Raw genomic sequence first — 15815 nt, 5'->3', positions numbered from 1 at the left:
TGGAATATATATGTCCTAAATTAGGAATTATAGCAGCGACGCTTGGAGCGCGAACTCCACAGGGAGGGTCAGGCCGCTCCGCTCTGGGGACCGGCCCCTCCTCAGGCGGGAGCCCGGGTGAGGAGGCCCGGGCGGGCCGCGGGGTCGGTCCCTCGCTCCGGGGTCGGTCCCTCGGTCCTTGGCCGCTCCAGCTCCGTGTGGCCGCCGCCGCTCCGCCTCTGTCCCGCGGGTGGGCGGCGGCCCCCGCCCCCGAGCCCGCCCCGCGGTTGCCGCGGCCCCGCTGACACGTCCCGGCCCCGCCCGCCGCCGGGCTCCCGCCGCCATTTTGTGCGAGCCGCGGGCCGGGGCCGAGCGGGAGCCGCGGGGAGGGAGCCGGGCTGTTCCCTGCCCTGCGCCGCCATGCCGTCCTCGCCGCTCCGCGTGGCCGTGGTGTGCTCCAGCAACCAGAACCGCAGCATGGAGGCGCACAACATCCTCAGGTAACCGGGGCCTGCCCGACCGACCCCCGCCACTGCGGCCTAGGCCTTGGGCCGCCCCTCCAGGCCGCAGCAGGGCCCCCTTCCTCGGCCTGCCCGGGAGCTGGGCTCCGGGGGGATGCGAGGGCCCCGTGCTCGGAGCGCCCCCCGGCCCTGGGGGCTTCATCCTGTTCCCGTCCCGCCGCCTCCGGCCTCTCCTCCGGGCCGGGGCCGCCGGGGGCTGCTCCCCTGGCGCTGACGGGGCCTCCGGATCAAAACACGAGCTGGCGAATTCGACAGGCACCGAATAGCCCCCGGGCCTCGGCATCTCAACACTTAAATGCTTTTTTTTCTTTCTTTTTTTTTTTTTTTTTTTTTTAATCCTTTAATGCCTCTGAAGACTGGAGCTGCTGTATGCACTGAAAGGGCACCTTTCCCTGTTGCAGGAAAACCGAAGTGTTCGATTCAGAACGTTAGAAAAATGTCTTGGGGATTTTTGAGGGTTCATCTCTTTAGCACTGCGAGTGTTTTCAGCTGGGCTGGGTTCACAGGGGAGATGAGAGACTGGGATGGGCTGATGGGCAGGAGGGACCTGACGTGCCCGAAATCGTGTTCCTGAGCCTTCCCTGTGCGCTGCGGGAGCATCATAAGGGCTCGTTGTTCTTGTTATGCAAAGTAACATTCACATCGAAAGCTACATATTGCTAGCACGGTAAGCCAAACATCTGTGCGTACGTTGTGTGCCACACTTAAATAAAAACAGCCTTGGAAGGAATAAATAACAAGCATCTGGTCAGGCAGCCATCTTACTGTGAGCAGGATGATGCTTCAGTGCTTAAACTTGGCTTGGAATGTTACCTGGGGCAGTTCTGTGAAAACACCCTGTTACCAGTGGCTGGTTGGGGGGCAGGGCCTTATTCTTCTGTTGTTTTTCTGCTAATAATACTGGAACCGAGTTTTAAGGGGAACCTGAGCACTACGGACACGGTTAAATTCACTTCTGATGTTTAGCCGTTTGCTTCCTCTGTTTTTGCAGAATTAAATCACTTCCGGTGTGACTGATGTTCTTCTGGCAGGGAAATGGTTTTTCGAAAGTCTTTTCTCCCTTAAGATTTTAGTTAAAAAATAGCAAAACATAGGTATTTGCCAAATGTTTATTTTCAGCAGCATCCTATGTAATTATAGCAAGAATCGCAAAAATGGCCAATTCTTCAATTGATAAAGAAAAATATCAGTAAGGCAAGCTGTGATTTTACTTTCCAAATATTAGGCCTACCTAGTGTCTACTAAAACTTGAACTTAATTGTATGTTACTTCTTTTTAAAGCAAAAACGATCTCGCAGACATATCTGAATTTTCACTTCTGATGCACTTGTAAAATAGCAAATGTAGCCCTCTACATGTAACATCTAGGTGAAAAGTTCGATTTGCCCGGTAGGCTTTTGTTGGAAGTACTTGCAGGCCATCGCTTCTTGCTTTTATCTTTCTTCTTAGTAGTTTGTCCTTTTTAATGCATGAAATTATGAAGTGGTTTAAACAGGATTGATTTAACATCTTAGTGTACTTTTATTTTATAAAACCCTGGTGTGCTCTCTTTTAGACTCAGGAAAGCAGAATGGTGATATATACTTTCTTTGCACACTTGGGGGCTGGTAGTGGTGTTTGTTTGGCTTGTTTTTTCTTTCTTTAAACTTAATGCACCAGATAATGAGTGTGGGGCTTTTTGGACACTTAGAAACTTCCTGTCCTTTCAAATTGCAGTGGTCCATTCCAAAAGGGTTTGCAATGAGTCTCACTTGCCAGCTTGAATTTCTCATTCATCCTTACTGTACTTGATATCTCTGTGCTGCCACTTGTGCTTCTAGAAAAGAAATTATGCATTCGATCTTTTTTGTATCTGAATAATTGATCTACCAGTTTCTGGCATTATCTTTATTTTGTACAGTTTCTATTTGCTTTGTACCGTGCTTGCATATTTTCCAGCTAATCAGGTTTTAAACATTTTCGTTCTAATCTTCCAACAGAAGTCAGACTGAAGGTCTTTTGAAGTTTGTTAATAGAATAGTTGTCATCATCATAGGAGTATGTTAAGACATTAAAGCAAAGGGGAAGGAGGAAAAGCAGTAAGGACTATAGAGAAAGACGTGATCCTTCCTTAAAAGCTGCCAAACTGGATGTGTGTCTGCAGCCAGTCCCTGGGTCATAATCTTACTCATCCTACATTTCTTGCTCTTACAGATATAATTGGCATACAGGTATTTTTTTTCCATAGAATATGCAGGCTTAGGCCATGGTTCTCCTTCAAACGTAGGAACTTAGAGGAACGTGGAAGGGTAACACTTCTCTTATTGCCAAACTTTATTATACAGCAACTTTGACTTTTCCATTTGGGTATATTTATTTGATGTGGCCTCTAAAATGAAGTTATTGTTTCAGACTCTCCCAGTGAATAGGAGGTGCTCTGGTAACTTCATATGTTCAGGCTCTTACAGTATAGATATCTTGTCTTGGTTTCCTGAGTTCAGGGACTCTGTTATTACTGATAATGAAAACTTGTAGGATACTGATATGCGCTTAAGCTACATAAACGTTCCTTTGGTTTAGGAAGCTGTTGAGAAATTGGTGTGAATGAGATCTCTTAGTGGCAGTAAACATTTAAATATTGAAACCCTAGTAACTGAAGCTTAAATGTCACATTGATGTTATGATTTGTAGCCGCAGTGTCCAATTGCATAGATTTCTTGCATTTGCTTTAATGTTTAGTAATACTTATTGGCCACTGTAAGAAGAGGAGCTGTACTGTTAAGGTATTTTTCAGTTTACTGAAAGGTTTTAATGTAATAACCATGTATGAGATCCCCAAATAACAAAGACGAGAAAGGTGGGGATAAATATTCGTGTCTCTATCTGCATGGATTTACATTATTTCTCCTCCCAGTGCCTTAAAGCGAGTGGCAACAGCTCTGTCGTGTGTTAGTGCAGTCCCGTGTTTATTTTGGCTTTCTGCAGCAGTTGTGTCCCGGATGAGAAGCAATATTTGTAGTCAGCTCTGAGATTCTTTGGAGGGAAATGCAATGACTAGTTGCCAGGTTCTTCAGTCAAAGGTCTGTAAACTCGTGGGCACGTGATTAGTGCACATGACCTCATTATAATGAGCTTTAGACTTAACCTAAGCTGAGCATACCTGCTGAAAACGAGACCTGTGCGCTGGCTTATATTTGCACTTGGTATATTGATAGTTTAGGTACATTGGTCTGAATAGTATTAATAGCAACAGCTTCCTCAAATTTCATAACACAGGTCCGTTAATGTTTAAGCTTCGCATCTTCAGAAATCAGTGCTAGGATAGTATATTAGTATATCTTACCCTTTACTCTTTATGGTAAAGTTGAATCTCATTATTTTCCACCTTCTGGGTAGTTTTTCTAGGCCAAGAAAAAATACTAGATGTACATAGTTTTGTAGAAAATGTTCATTGTTAAAAGGCTCTGCCACATTACAACACTTGATGACTCATTAAACTAGATCTGTCCAGCTGCTTAATAAAAGCAGGCTCTGTTCTGTAATGAGTGTGCAGGCGTTCTGTCCTCTCCCCTGCCCCAAGCATTGCAAGAAATGTGTTGAAACATTTTCATAATATTTCATAATATTTCATAATCATACACCCGATGCATAAATAGCATAAAAACTGTGCCCTGGCGACTCGGAGTGTCAAAGCGTGAAATTCCTTGTGAGGCACAAGTTTTTGATGTGTGGAACTTCAAATGAAGATTTCTGGTTTGCTTTGTCCATCAGACCACCAGAGAACAATCTCTTTGGCCCTGTTATTCAACAAATACATTGAAATGTTTCTTAGTATTATTGAAGGATTCGTTGAGGTTCAAGTAGGTTAATCAGAAGGAACATTCTGGCATTACCGCTGAAGACAAGCAAGTTCTTGCCTTTTTTTTTTTTTTTTTTAATTGTAATTATTAAACAAGTAGTTGTTCATGAGAATGGAATGACGCTATCCCTGGCTTACCCAAGAGTTTTAGGTCCCAACCAGCAGAATAAGTGCCCCACTTCTGTAAAGGTAATTACACAGTATGAGAAAAGTGCCAGGCCCACAAATGTTTGTAGTAGGCTAATTAAATTATACTAGAGGTAGTTTTGGCAACATAGTGAGGGGAATAACGTAGTTAGCCAAGCAACTTTAGCAAGAATACGTAAGTGTTGATCAGTTGGTATTGTTGCTTGCATCAAGACAAAATCATCTTTGCCTATACTGTATCATCCAAGAGGGAATATAGAACACATGCTTATTGCAAATCCAAGATGCCTGAAAGCACAAAAATATCCAAAATGCTATGTACCATAATTCTAAGAAAATTTCATATAAAATGTAGTCTCTCCTTTAGAAATGATGCGTGAGTTTTGATTGTAGCTGCGAGAAAATACGCTTGGAAATTTAGTTGGTAAGAGTTGCCCAAGTCTTTGGTTGTGATTTAGCTGATTGCTAAGAGGTGTTTTTAAAATTCACTATATATTCTTCATAACGTTGGTGTTTAAAGTCCATCCAGTCTAATTGCCCTTTTTCCCCTGTTCCCTCTTGTCTTTCAGCAAACGAGGATTCAGTGTCCGATCCTTTGGAACAGGGACTCATGTGAAACTGCCAGGACCAGCACCGGACAAGCCGAATGTTTATGATTTCAAAACAACATATGATCAGATGTACAATGATCTGCTTAGGAAAGACAAAGAACTGTATCCCTGTGGCATGGCCTTTTAAAAAAAATCCAATATGATTCATCCTTGCAAGGTGTAATTCATTATTTGGCATCATGCATTAGGAATATATAGTTGCTTGATGATCTTAAAATGTTTTAGGCTTATAGGAGGTTTTTTTACAGTGGGCCTCCAGTGCTCCATTGTAAATCACTATTGAGTTACAATGCAGGCATTCAAAATGCTCTTTTGTAGTATATGAACATGTTTTGCTCTTGAATGAAGGCACATTGATACTATCACAGGTGATCACATTACCTCCACTGCACTGTGGATCATATTTTCTCAGTGCAAAGACTGTCCTGATCATGGATGTGTGAAGAGCGACCACCTCGACATTAATGTTGTATTTAGCTCAGACAAACGGACAGGTAAGGTTTACAGTATACTTTCTCTGGGAGAGAGGGTGCCTTTCATTAAAGAGCTCCCCCTTCTCACTGAGAATTGCTTGATACCTGATTTGCTCTGTGCACCGAAAAAAGAAAATCCTGTAGCATATTATAAATCATAAAATTGTATAATCATTTAGATTGGAAAAGACCTTTAAGATCATCGAGTCCAACTGCAAAAGAGTGGACATAGGAGAGTCCAATGACATATTTAATCCTGGAGAGCAGAGGTGATCAAGGTTGTGTACACTACTTAAAACCATGACCCATGTCAAACCATAATTTTAGAACAGGTAGGTTTTGAGGGTAAAGACTTATACAGTAACCAAAATGAGACCTACTCTTGTCAGAGTTGTGGAGTAGTTTTTTGTGAACCAGAATCAGGGGGGCTCTCAGATTTTTTGGGTGAGCATTACTTCGTAGAGGTGATGGAAAACCGAACATTACTTGCTGAAGGGTGGGAGGGCTGCTTGTCTGATGGGCTTGGAGTGTAATCTGCGTGAGAAAACAGGTGTGATTCTTCCTCTGATTTAGCTGCTTGTTCTGTTCCCCAGCCTTGCTTTCATCAGCTAAGCAAAGATGACTGTCACCTGTAGCATTTCCGTATGGTTTGAAATATGTTATCTGGGTGACGACTGTCTGCTTGTTCCCATATTCCCCTGATGGGACAGGTGAAGTTTGCTTGGCATTCAGTGCTGCTGCACCTGGGAGTGCTGTCCTTCCTCCAGCCGTGTGTGCTAGATCTTCGGTGAAATTGTATCTGTAAGGGACTTGGAATGTTCTCTGGCCAGCAAGTGAGTGACTGCTGCTTCAGAAAGCGGTAGTGTCAAACAGAAATGCATTTCTGCAGTGCTGGACATCAGGCAGAACAATGTTAAAGATGTTTTAGAGTTAAAAGATCCATTGAAACTCTCTTATTCACTTGTGGAAAGGAGGGAGAACTATCAAACCCCACTCTGCAGAGACTAAAAGCACCCTCATTGTGGTTAATTAGTGAAATTCAGAGCACAAGCTCATGTGCCTTGAAGACATATGTTGAATTTCAGAAGCACAGGAATAGGGGATTAGTGGGGCCAAGCATTCAAATTCGGCTGAGTGGGTGTTTGCAGTGTATCTAAAATGGAAGTACTTCGAAGTGTTTTACGATGTGGTAGTTAAACCTTAAAATAAAATAAGTATCCACATCTATTATTCCATTTTTAGAATATTGCATTTAAATTCCCTGAGTCCTAATAGAGGACTGTGACAAAACCATTTGATGAATTGTTTCTTTCCCTTTCTGAACACTGACATATCTGTGACCCTCAGATGGAAGACACCTAATGATTTCCATGGACAGGCTTTTTTACTAGGATTTTTAGGCAGCCTACCTCTACTCCACCAGCTTGGCCTACTGCTCTTTTTCCTACTTTTTTTACCCCCTCTTTTAATTTGACCTGCTCTCTAACTGTAGATAGGATTCCAGCTTTAGCTCCATAGTTACATGGTATAAAATTGGGGGTGGGCAGAACATGTCTTCAAGAAGTCACTGAAGGTGTGTGTCAGGTAAAAAGGAAAATGTTTTAGAAATGAAGAAGCAAAACTGGCTTGGTACATCTCATTCAAAGACTTAAGGATTCTTTTCTGTCACAAAGAAGGTAGTACTAATCTAGGTGATGAAGATCTAGGTTTTTTCTTTATTAACTCCATATTTAAGCTGAATGCCCATATGGTACTTTTTGTGCTATTGCTGTGGTAGTTGTGTATTGTTGGGGTTTTTTTAATAGTACAGTTCACATTTGGAACAAGTGGAAACAGTTTCTTCTGCCATATACAGACCACTTTGCCGGTAAATATTCATAGTATGATGGTCCCCCATAGCTGATGCTTATCCCCGGTAATCTCCTGAGAAGATGCGCTCTGTTAACTGGTAAGGTGCTTTGTGGTAGAACATCAGTGGAGGAAAATGTGGTGGCTTTGGAGCAGGCATAGACGTGAGGGACTGGATAGCAGTTCCAGAATTGAAGGGAGAAAAAATATTCTGAAGCAGGTTCTGGCATGTACAAGATCTTCACAGGGTCTAGACGAACAACAGTGAAATCTTGATTTCCCTGCAGGTGATAAGGAAGGGCAACAAAAGTATATTGTTGAACCAAATTGGCACTGCAGAACTGTGTAGGAGAAATATTTTGTGCCTTTCCCAAAACTTTTTGGTCTCACTTGAGACGCCATCTCCTGTGCCCGCGAAGAGGAATAAACGCAGAGGATATACCTTTTTTACATCTGAGATGGGTTATATGTCACCCTCTTCCATTAAGCATTTTGAAAACTCACTTGTGTGTAGCTCACCCCATGTCCACATAGTCTGGCGTAAACCAGCTTTCAGCTGCTTAGAGTGGAGCATTTTGAACACTTCCAACAGGTAGAAATAAAAGGTCGTTTGGAAAGTTTGGATGCATTTGGAAATGCGATCAATAACCCACATCTTGATAGAAGGAAGATCAAAAAAAATGTGGAAGGTAAGAGAAATCGGAGTCAGATGGCCCTTGTTACCATTTTCCACTGGTCGAATTCCTTGTGCTCTTAGAGTACGTAAGAGGATGTGCAGACATGTACTTCAGCATTGGCAGAATTATTTGGATCACGGTGTTTTGTGAAGGCCAGCATATATCCTGTGTATTTCAAATACAATTGTTCTGGCACTTGGGGATCCAATGGTTTCACCAATGGACCAGCGTATTAAACAGAATTTAGCAGTGCAAATTAGAAGTTGAGCATGGGAATGGCAGGAGAGGTGTGTGACGGTTTCTTTCTTTCTATCTCAATAGAAACAAGCCGGCTGACCAGCTGTTTTTATAAAATCCTGCTCAATAGAGAGAACAGTTGCTGGCATGGAATCCTTTTTGGAAGGTTTTGTTCATGTACGCTGCTAGTGTACGTGCAAGTGTCTGAAGGACTTCATGTGGCAGACAGAGCTCTATCAGCCCTGAGAAATTAATATACGTGAGAGCTCTTTTAAAAAAAAAATCTGTAATAAACTTCTGAAACTCAGCAAAAGAAGGAATCTAGTATAGATAGAAATAAGCATATAGATGCTTTCTCTTCCCAAGCGTGATGCTGCTGCTTTTTGGGATACTTAATTTTGACTGATTTGGTACAAGGTAGTGAAAGTAGTGTTAAAATCTGAAGTAGTATTAATTACTGAAGTCTCAGTTTTCAGGATTTGTGAAAGAAATTCTGACTGTCCCATATGCCTCTAATTGGCATAGCAGAGAGATCATTTGGGGAAAAAAAAAAACACCACACAACTAACAGAGTGATTAAAGTACTATATTTTCAGGAGATGGTAAGTTGGGATGGGGTTGGGGGAGAGAAGGTGTTTTACCTTTGGTGCCCGGGAGTAGACTTGGAAATCTTCAGTATCTTTAGAATTTCGTGCAAGAACAGAGACCGAGCGTGAGAAGGGCTTATTGTGAGAAGTGTTTGCCCAAGGTACACAAGTTGTGTGTATGTAAACTTTGCAAAATTGGCTGTTAATCAGCCTGTGCATTAACCACATTCCTGTGTTTTTTTCAATATCATCTTCGTAGCGTTGTGCTCGGGACCATTTGCTGCAGAGCTCAGCCAGTGGGTCTCTTGCTCTGCACGCAGCTGTTTCAAAGTGGTCCTGCTGTCTTGATGAATATGTTTGCAGGTTTCCCAAATGCGTTAAATTAAATGGCTTAATTGAGTTAAGTTTTGTAATACTTGCATTTTGTTTTATCTGAGTTACCCTATCCAGCCATGACTCTATTTAGTTGAAAATTACCTTTGCTTTCTACAGTACAAAGCAATGATAACAACGGAAACTGCTTTGAAAACAGTTGTCGCAGATGCTGTTTCTCCAAGACATTGGCTAAGATTGACACACACACAACTTACTGGTTTTAAATACATGTATATCTTCATCGGTATATTATTACGGGGTGTCCTTAAGTAAGTGGAGAGAATGCAGAGTCAGTAACAATAGAAATAGCTGGGTATAGGTATCTCCATAAGAGTGAGCAACAATGCTATGTCTCTTGGAAAAACTCAACTTGTATCACAAGATCTCCTTTTAATATTGAGTCTTTCTATTCCTCAGTTGCTGTGCATAAATTTCATTATCTTGTGGATCTGTTTAGCATAGTTACTGCAATAAAGATGATATCTGAATTGGACTCATGTAAAAATGTGATGGATTTACTCTACCAATAGTTTGCAGTAGGTGAAGGCCTCTTAGAGAAACGTGTGCATGTTTTGTTGGCTTTCTGAGCGTGGTAGCGTTAAGGCGGCGGGTGTGGCCAGAAAACAGCACAGCGTGGAAAGCCAGGTGAAAATTTGGTGAGAACCTGCTGAAAAGTGGCTGCTGAAAAAAGCAAGCAGAGATGCATAGGGTAGGGAGCGTGGAGTAGAAATCTGTTGGAAGGGAAGGAGAGCAAAGTCCAACTTGAATGATTCCACATCTGGTGGTACAGTGGGAACCATTAATAAGCTGTAAGATCTTTGCATTCGCCTGAGCTCATGAAGAGGAAGAAGCTGGGTTATGATTATGCATTGAAAACAGTCATGCAGATCACATCCCCCTGCTTGCTGAAAGGATGGGATGCTGCTTTTTTTTTTCCAGGTGGAAAAAAATTTCAGACAACCAACTACGAAAGTGTCGTGAATCTCAACTGCTTATTTCAATCTCCTTTTATAGGCAGATGGACCCTTGGAAAAAAAAAAAATAGCTCTAAGTTGGCAGCAGAAGGCTCGACTGTGCGAAGCAGCATGCTTGCCTGTGTGGGTTTGGTGAATATGCGTAATTTGGGCTCCACGCTCAGGAAAGCTAGGGGACAGATGCCAGCAACATTTCATCCTAGAAAGGGAAAAAACAAACCAAACCAAACAATTTGGGGCTATAAAGGACAATTCTTGAATTATATAGGGAGAAATCTTTCAGGAAAGAAGAGTGGAAAAAGGCTTGGGAGTGACTTGAAGGAAAATGCGGTACAAGTCAGTTGGCTGAGAGAGAATTGACAATACATACTTGTGATAACACCTCGTTCAGTTTGCGATTCAAAATTGAAATTTTCTGTAGTCACGTAGCTGAAGTGAGATGATGCAGACACATAAGAGAACTGAACGTATTTTCCACGTAAGGTAGACTCCTCTAGGTAGAAAAATGGGTTTTGCTTTTAATATAGGTGAACCACTTGAAAGACTGAAAAGCTTTGAAGGCCGTTTGCTTGAAAACTGCTCAAGAACACTTTGAAGCTTATAGATTAGCAGGTGCAGGTCTGGCTGCCGAGAGCAGCTGCAGAAAGGCAGAAAGTTGTTGGTCTTTTGGTACAAAAGGTGAGGACTGTTCTCTGAAAATAATTAAGATACCTGCTAGGTGCGTATATGACCGTTTCAACAAGGAAATATGCCAAGACGACCTCTTAACATATTTGCTGCTAATGATGGATTTTTTTTTTTTTTTCTGAGAATCCTTCTGTTATCTGGAGAAATTATAGACTGTTATCCTTACTGCTATTTTAATTTAAAAATACATACTTGTAAGGCCCAAAGTACTGCTGCTTCAAAGCAAGGAAGAGATGCTTCAGTTTCCAGACTTTCTTAATTCAAACCTTTCCTGGTATTCCTAATTTACCCAGCAAACTTTGGTTTTAGTCTAGTGAGCAGATTTATGTGGCAGTCAATCCTGTGTGCTTCTAACGAAGCTGCGTGTCCCTGAACGCTGAGAAGACGGTGGGATTACTGAATCCTGTCAGAAAGGGGGATACAGGATGTAAATTTGAGCCTCAGGGTTACTGTAGCAGCATAAATATAGCTACCAAGCTGCAGAACAGATTCACACAGCGACTGCAGTTCTGACAGGCACACAGGCAGTGTTGTTCTTCATTCCCATTTATATACCTTGGGATATTTTTAAGATATGATGCTTCTGTTATTTATTTTTCTTTGGAATTTTGGTTGCACAAACCTGCGGCCCGAGTGGGACATCGTGCAGATGTGCGGTTGACACTGGAAACGCCGTATAATTGACTTTCAGGATGGAGGCCCCTGGAGTGAGGGACAGTGACTGAAGTGAATGTAGGACATTCTGCTCACGCAAACCGCCAAGCCTGTGTGTTCTAAGCATTATGGATATAAAAATAGTTGCCCAAGAAAAGTCCTCCTGAGGAACTCTGCTCTTATGAGGGCCTTTTAAAGCTGTCTCTGCCATTGTACTAATGAAAACCAGAAATTGCATGAATGGGGGATCATGCTGCCACCTTAGGAATCTGTTTAGTGGTCACTGGTCTTTGTATTTGCAGAGAGAAATAATCTTATTTTAAATATAGTAATAATTTAACTTGTGCTGGTCATTTGCTCAAAAAACATGGCTCTTCTTAAAGTAAAGGTACTTAACTCGAGCGACTTCAGATACACACAGAATGGGATTTTACACATGTTGGACAGAAATAAGAGAATCAAGCCACGACCAGAAAGATTCCAGAACTGCAAAGATGTTTTTGATTTGATCCTAACGTGTGAAGAAAGAGTCTATGATCAAGTAGTAGAAGGTAAGGACCTTGAACTGATAAGTTAACTTTGAGTGCTTTTTTTTTCCTCCCACTTGAAGTCTCTCACAAATCTGGAAACACCTCTGTCTCCTCTGACTGTTGCTGCTGGAACACCAGCAAGAACAAGAGCTCGCGGTCCATTGATGTAGACTTCATATTCCAGAGAAGCAATGACTGAACACTTATTTCTAAAAGATGCTGGTGTTGGTAGCTACACAGAATGTGTGTGTATAGCAGCTTTAAGGACTGGCATAAGGATATAGCAAGCATTCGGAGAAACTCAAATATGTGTTTGGTTTGAAAATGCTCGTGGATATAGAAGACTAGCAAGTTATATGTGATGAGCATTTTTTCACCCAGGGTTGATAGCGAAACACAGTTTAAGCTGTCTTCCTTATGAGACTAACCTTGTCTACGCAAGACTTCTGAGTCCTACCAGGCAGTTTATCCACACTAAATACCTCCTGTACAGGTGGTGAAACTGTTCTTGAGCATAGTTAACACTGCAGATGTGCTACAGCTTTGCCCATAAATGAGTCAAAAGTGGGAGATGTCAGAAGAATCTCAGTTGGGGATTGGGTTCTGCATGAACACAATGCAGCAAGCGTGACGTGAACCCCCTGAACATGCCCTAAACGGAGCCCTACTCCTTCTGGAAGTGCTGGGTGCAGCTGTATGCAAGCTTTAAGGTGTTTCCTTTACATGGAAAGAGCAGACAACAAAATTAGCATCATACACCTAATTTAAAAGGCCGTTGCCTTGCCTTTTGAGTCCTCAGTGGTCACGGCACAAGCAGCACGGAGCATGATACATTTGGGCTTCTGCAAGCTGAGCAGCTTGTGTTCTGAATCTTTAAGTGGAGCGTTTGAAATGTGTCAGTAAGTTCTGAGAGCAGCTGCCCTGGTGCTTGAATAGATCTGTCACAAGAAGACGGCTTTCACTGGAATGTTTTAAATGAGTTATCCTGAGGAAGGGAGGTGAAGAGCAACCACTTTCTAATTTTCCAGTTGTGCATCTCTTCCAGCTTCGTGGTAATGCTGCTCATAGTTGATCAGTGAAAGGACGAAGGCTTGAGTGGCACCAAATGGCTTGAGATAGAAAAGCTGAAATCTTAAGATTGAGGCCTTGACAGGTTTGCCAAAATGAAGTTGCAGAGTAGGGTTAGGAGAGAACAAGTCGTAGCTTAAAAACTGTACTAGGAAGGTTATGTTAGAGAGGCATAACAATAATACGTGGGTGGATTAGCAGGAAAAAGGTCTCTTATTTCTCCCCGTTCACCTCTAGTTAATAAGCAGAACACATGAAAGCAAGAATTTTCTGATGTGACTATCGGTACTTGTAGGAGTTCCCTTTGCAGTTTAATTTTCAGAGTGCTGGAGGTACAGTGCTTTTTTTTAAAAAAATGGGCAGTTAAAACTCTCCAGGTGAGGAAGCCCAGAATCATTCTTGACTTTTGAGAATCTCGATCTTGGTCTCTAAAGACTCTCAGGGTGAGGAGAGCAGTAACTTTTCATGACCAGGGCAAATAAACTGTTGTGACCCTTCCACAAAACTGAATTATTTTGTTTCCAATACCCATCTCTCACTTTTGAAATAAAAGGGACTATGTTTAAGACTAATATTAAACTATTTTCTGAAAACAAGTTTGGAGAAGGCAGAAGTGGGCAACGGCTCGGTATTTTTAAGAATCTTATTAATACTCTGTATAAAATACTACACCATTCCACCCAAAGTTTTGCTGTTATGTGTGTTTTGTTTTCAACTAGATTTAAATTCCAGAGAACAGGAGACGTGTCAGCCAGTACACGTGATCAACGTGGACATTCAGGATAACCACGAGGAGGCAACCCTGGGCGCTTTCCTCATCTGCGAGCTCTGCCAGTGTGTGAGTATGAGGGCTCCTTGGACCCAGCACAGGGCTCGGGCTTTGCTTAGGACTCCTTAAAAGCGTTGCACGTTGCAAAAGTTCAAAATCCACATCTAGACTTAAGTTTCCAAATTCTTGTGGTTATCTTTGGAGCTGTTGTGCAAACAGATGAATTGTGACAGAGTTCATGGTTTCCAGAGTGGACTCTGTGCACGCATTCAAAACCCAAGCGTTGACAGCCATTGCACATACTCAAAATGCTGTTTATGGCAAAAACCTCCATTCAAAAGCAGTTGTAATATTTGGGTTTAAACATCAGATTTGTATTCTGGATCCCAGTGTGTTTGAAAACATCCGATGTAGGGGTATCTCATAGTACCGTCCCGTTGTGTGGACAATGTGGAAGAGCAAACCGGTACCTCTCTCATCAACATTCAGGGGCTCTGGCTCTGGAAGTAAAACTGAAATAAGCTGCACTTGAAACAGTTGGCCTAACTGTCAGGGATTTCTGTCTTTTCACAAATTGAGGAGTTCACCTATTCCAGAGTGGCAACAGGCTTTTCTTTACTCCAGCCTGTGTGATCTATTCTGGTCTTAAATCCTTTCCAGGTGCAAAAAGCCAAAGAGGGTTCAAGGACTTGAAATTGCAGCCATCTCTTGAGCGCCTGTAGCTGTTCTGAAGCACTGACTTGTTACAGTTTTCTAAACTACATCATATCCTTGGAGTCTGGTTGCTTAGTATTTTTTCTCTTATAGATACAGCACACAGAAGACATGGAAAATGAAATAGATGAGCTGTTACAGGAATTTGAAGAGAAAAGTGGAAGGACTTTTCTTCATACTGTCTGCTTTTATTAAAGCACATCTGTCTCTTAGGCCTTAATACAGATGAGGGAAGCATGTGTTTAAAGTTCTGATTATACTGTATTTTCCTGGAAAATGAGTATTGATTTTTTTTTTTGTTTTGTTTAAAAACTCCTTTTCAGTGTCTTTTTGGTTTGTTTCAGGTATTCTGTCACAGGTAGGCAGAGATACTGGTTGGGGTTGTACATATGAGATGATTAAAAGTATACACAAAGGCCACCTATTTAAAAATGAAAATCAAGATTTTCTTTAAATCCTACTTTAATTATTTACAAGTAGGGTTTTAATTATTAAGAGAATGTTTCTTGAATATAAGTTTATAATGTATTTTTCCAGCTTACAAATTTATTTTATTTCAGTTGTGCTTTTTTTTTTTTATTATAATGTGACAGAATGGCTGAACTATGTGAGGATGTGAATGGAACAATGAAAACGAGTATCTGTATATTATTAGGTATAAAGTTGGAAGCATCCAATAAAAAATAAAAACCTGTAAGTTTGTCTGTTTTCCAAATAGAAGCTGAGGAAATGCAGCTGCTCTGTGAGGGCAAACACAGTGTCTGGAGTGGGACGTGAACGGTTGTTCATCCAGAGGCTCTTGGAGAGGTGGGGACAGCAAGAACGTCTTGAGAGGAATCCAAAGACCCCAACTGTGCCCCTTGTTTGGAGAGGCTGTGGATTTGGGCAGCTCATAATGATTAAATGGCATCTGCTCCACACCTGAAAACTGCAAGTCTGTATCTGAAAATATTTCTTTGCAGTTGCAGATGTTGAAGTCGGAGTCAGGCCCCCAAAGAAACCTTAAACCTCTCTGCTCCTGGGTTCTGGGGTTGGATGTGGTTTCGGCTGTCTTGTGGGAAAACTTAGACCTCTGCCAGCTCAATCCGTGTCCTGGACAGTGTCCAAATGGGTCATTGCATCACAC

At 42.0% G+C, this 15815-nt stretch overlaps 1 protein-coding gene across 1 annotated transcript; it reads left to right on the top strand.

The window, feature by feature from the left end:
- Positions 1-206: 206 nt before the first annotated feature.
- Positions 207-15606, top strand: SSU72 (SSU72 homolog, RNA polymerase II CTD phosphatase). The gene is made up of 5 exons (XM_065650080.1): positions 207-479; positions 5055-5198; positions 12020-12159; positions 13926-14044; positions 14783-15606. The coding sequence occupies exons 1-5, from the start codon at positions 400-402 to the stop codon at positions 14882-14884; spliced, it is 585 nt and encodes a 194-aa protein (XP_065506152.1). The 5' UTR covers positions 207-399; the 3' UTR covers positions 14885-15606.
- The last annotated feature ends 209 nt before the right edge of the window (positions 15607-15815 follow it).

Source organism: Caloenas nicobarica, chromosome 22 (assembly GCF_036013445.1).
Source record: "Caloenas nicobarica isolate bCalNic1 chromosome 22, bCalNic1.hap1, whole genome shotgun sequence".
NCBI classification, from domain to species: Eukaryota; Metazoa; Chordata; class Aves; order Columbiformes; family Columbidae; genus Caloenas; species Caloenas nicobarica.
Note: the sequence above shows the minus strand (reverse complement) of the source record. Positions and strands in the feature narration are given on the sequence as shown.

Excerpts from the sequence above, each read along its gene's own strand:
- SSU72 (XM_065650080.1), top strand. The coding sequence starts at position 400 with ATGCCGTCCTCGCCGCTCCGCGTGGCCGTGGTGTGCTCCAGCAACCAG. Across the intron at positions 12,160-13,925 it reads CTATGATCAAGTAGTAGAAG|ATTTAAATTCCAGAGAACAG; the intron begins GTAAGGACCTTG and ends GTTTTCAACTAG. Across the intron at positions 14,045-14,782 it reads TCTGCGAGCTCTGCCAGTGT|ATACAGCACACAGAAGACAT; the intron begins GTGAGTATGAGG and ends TTTCTCTTATAG.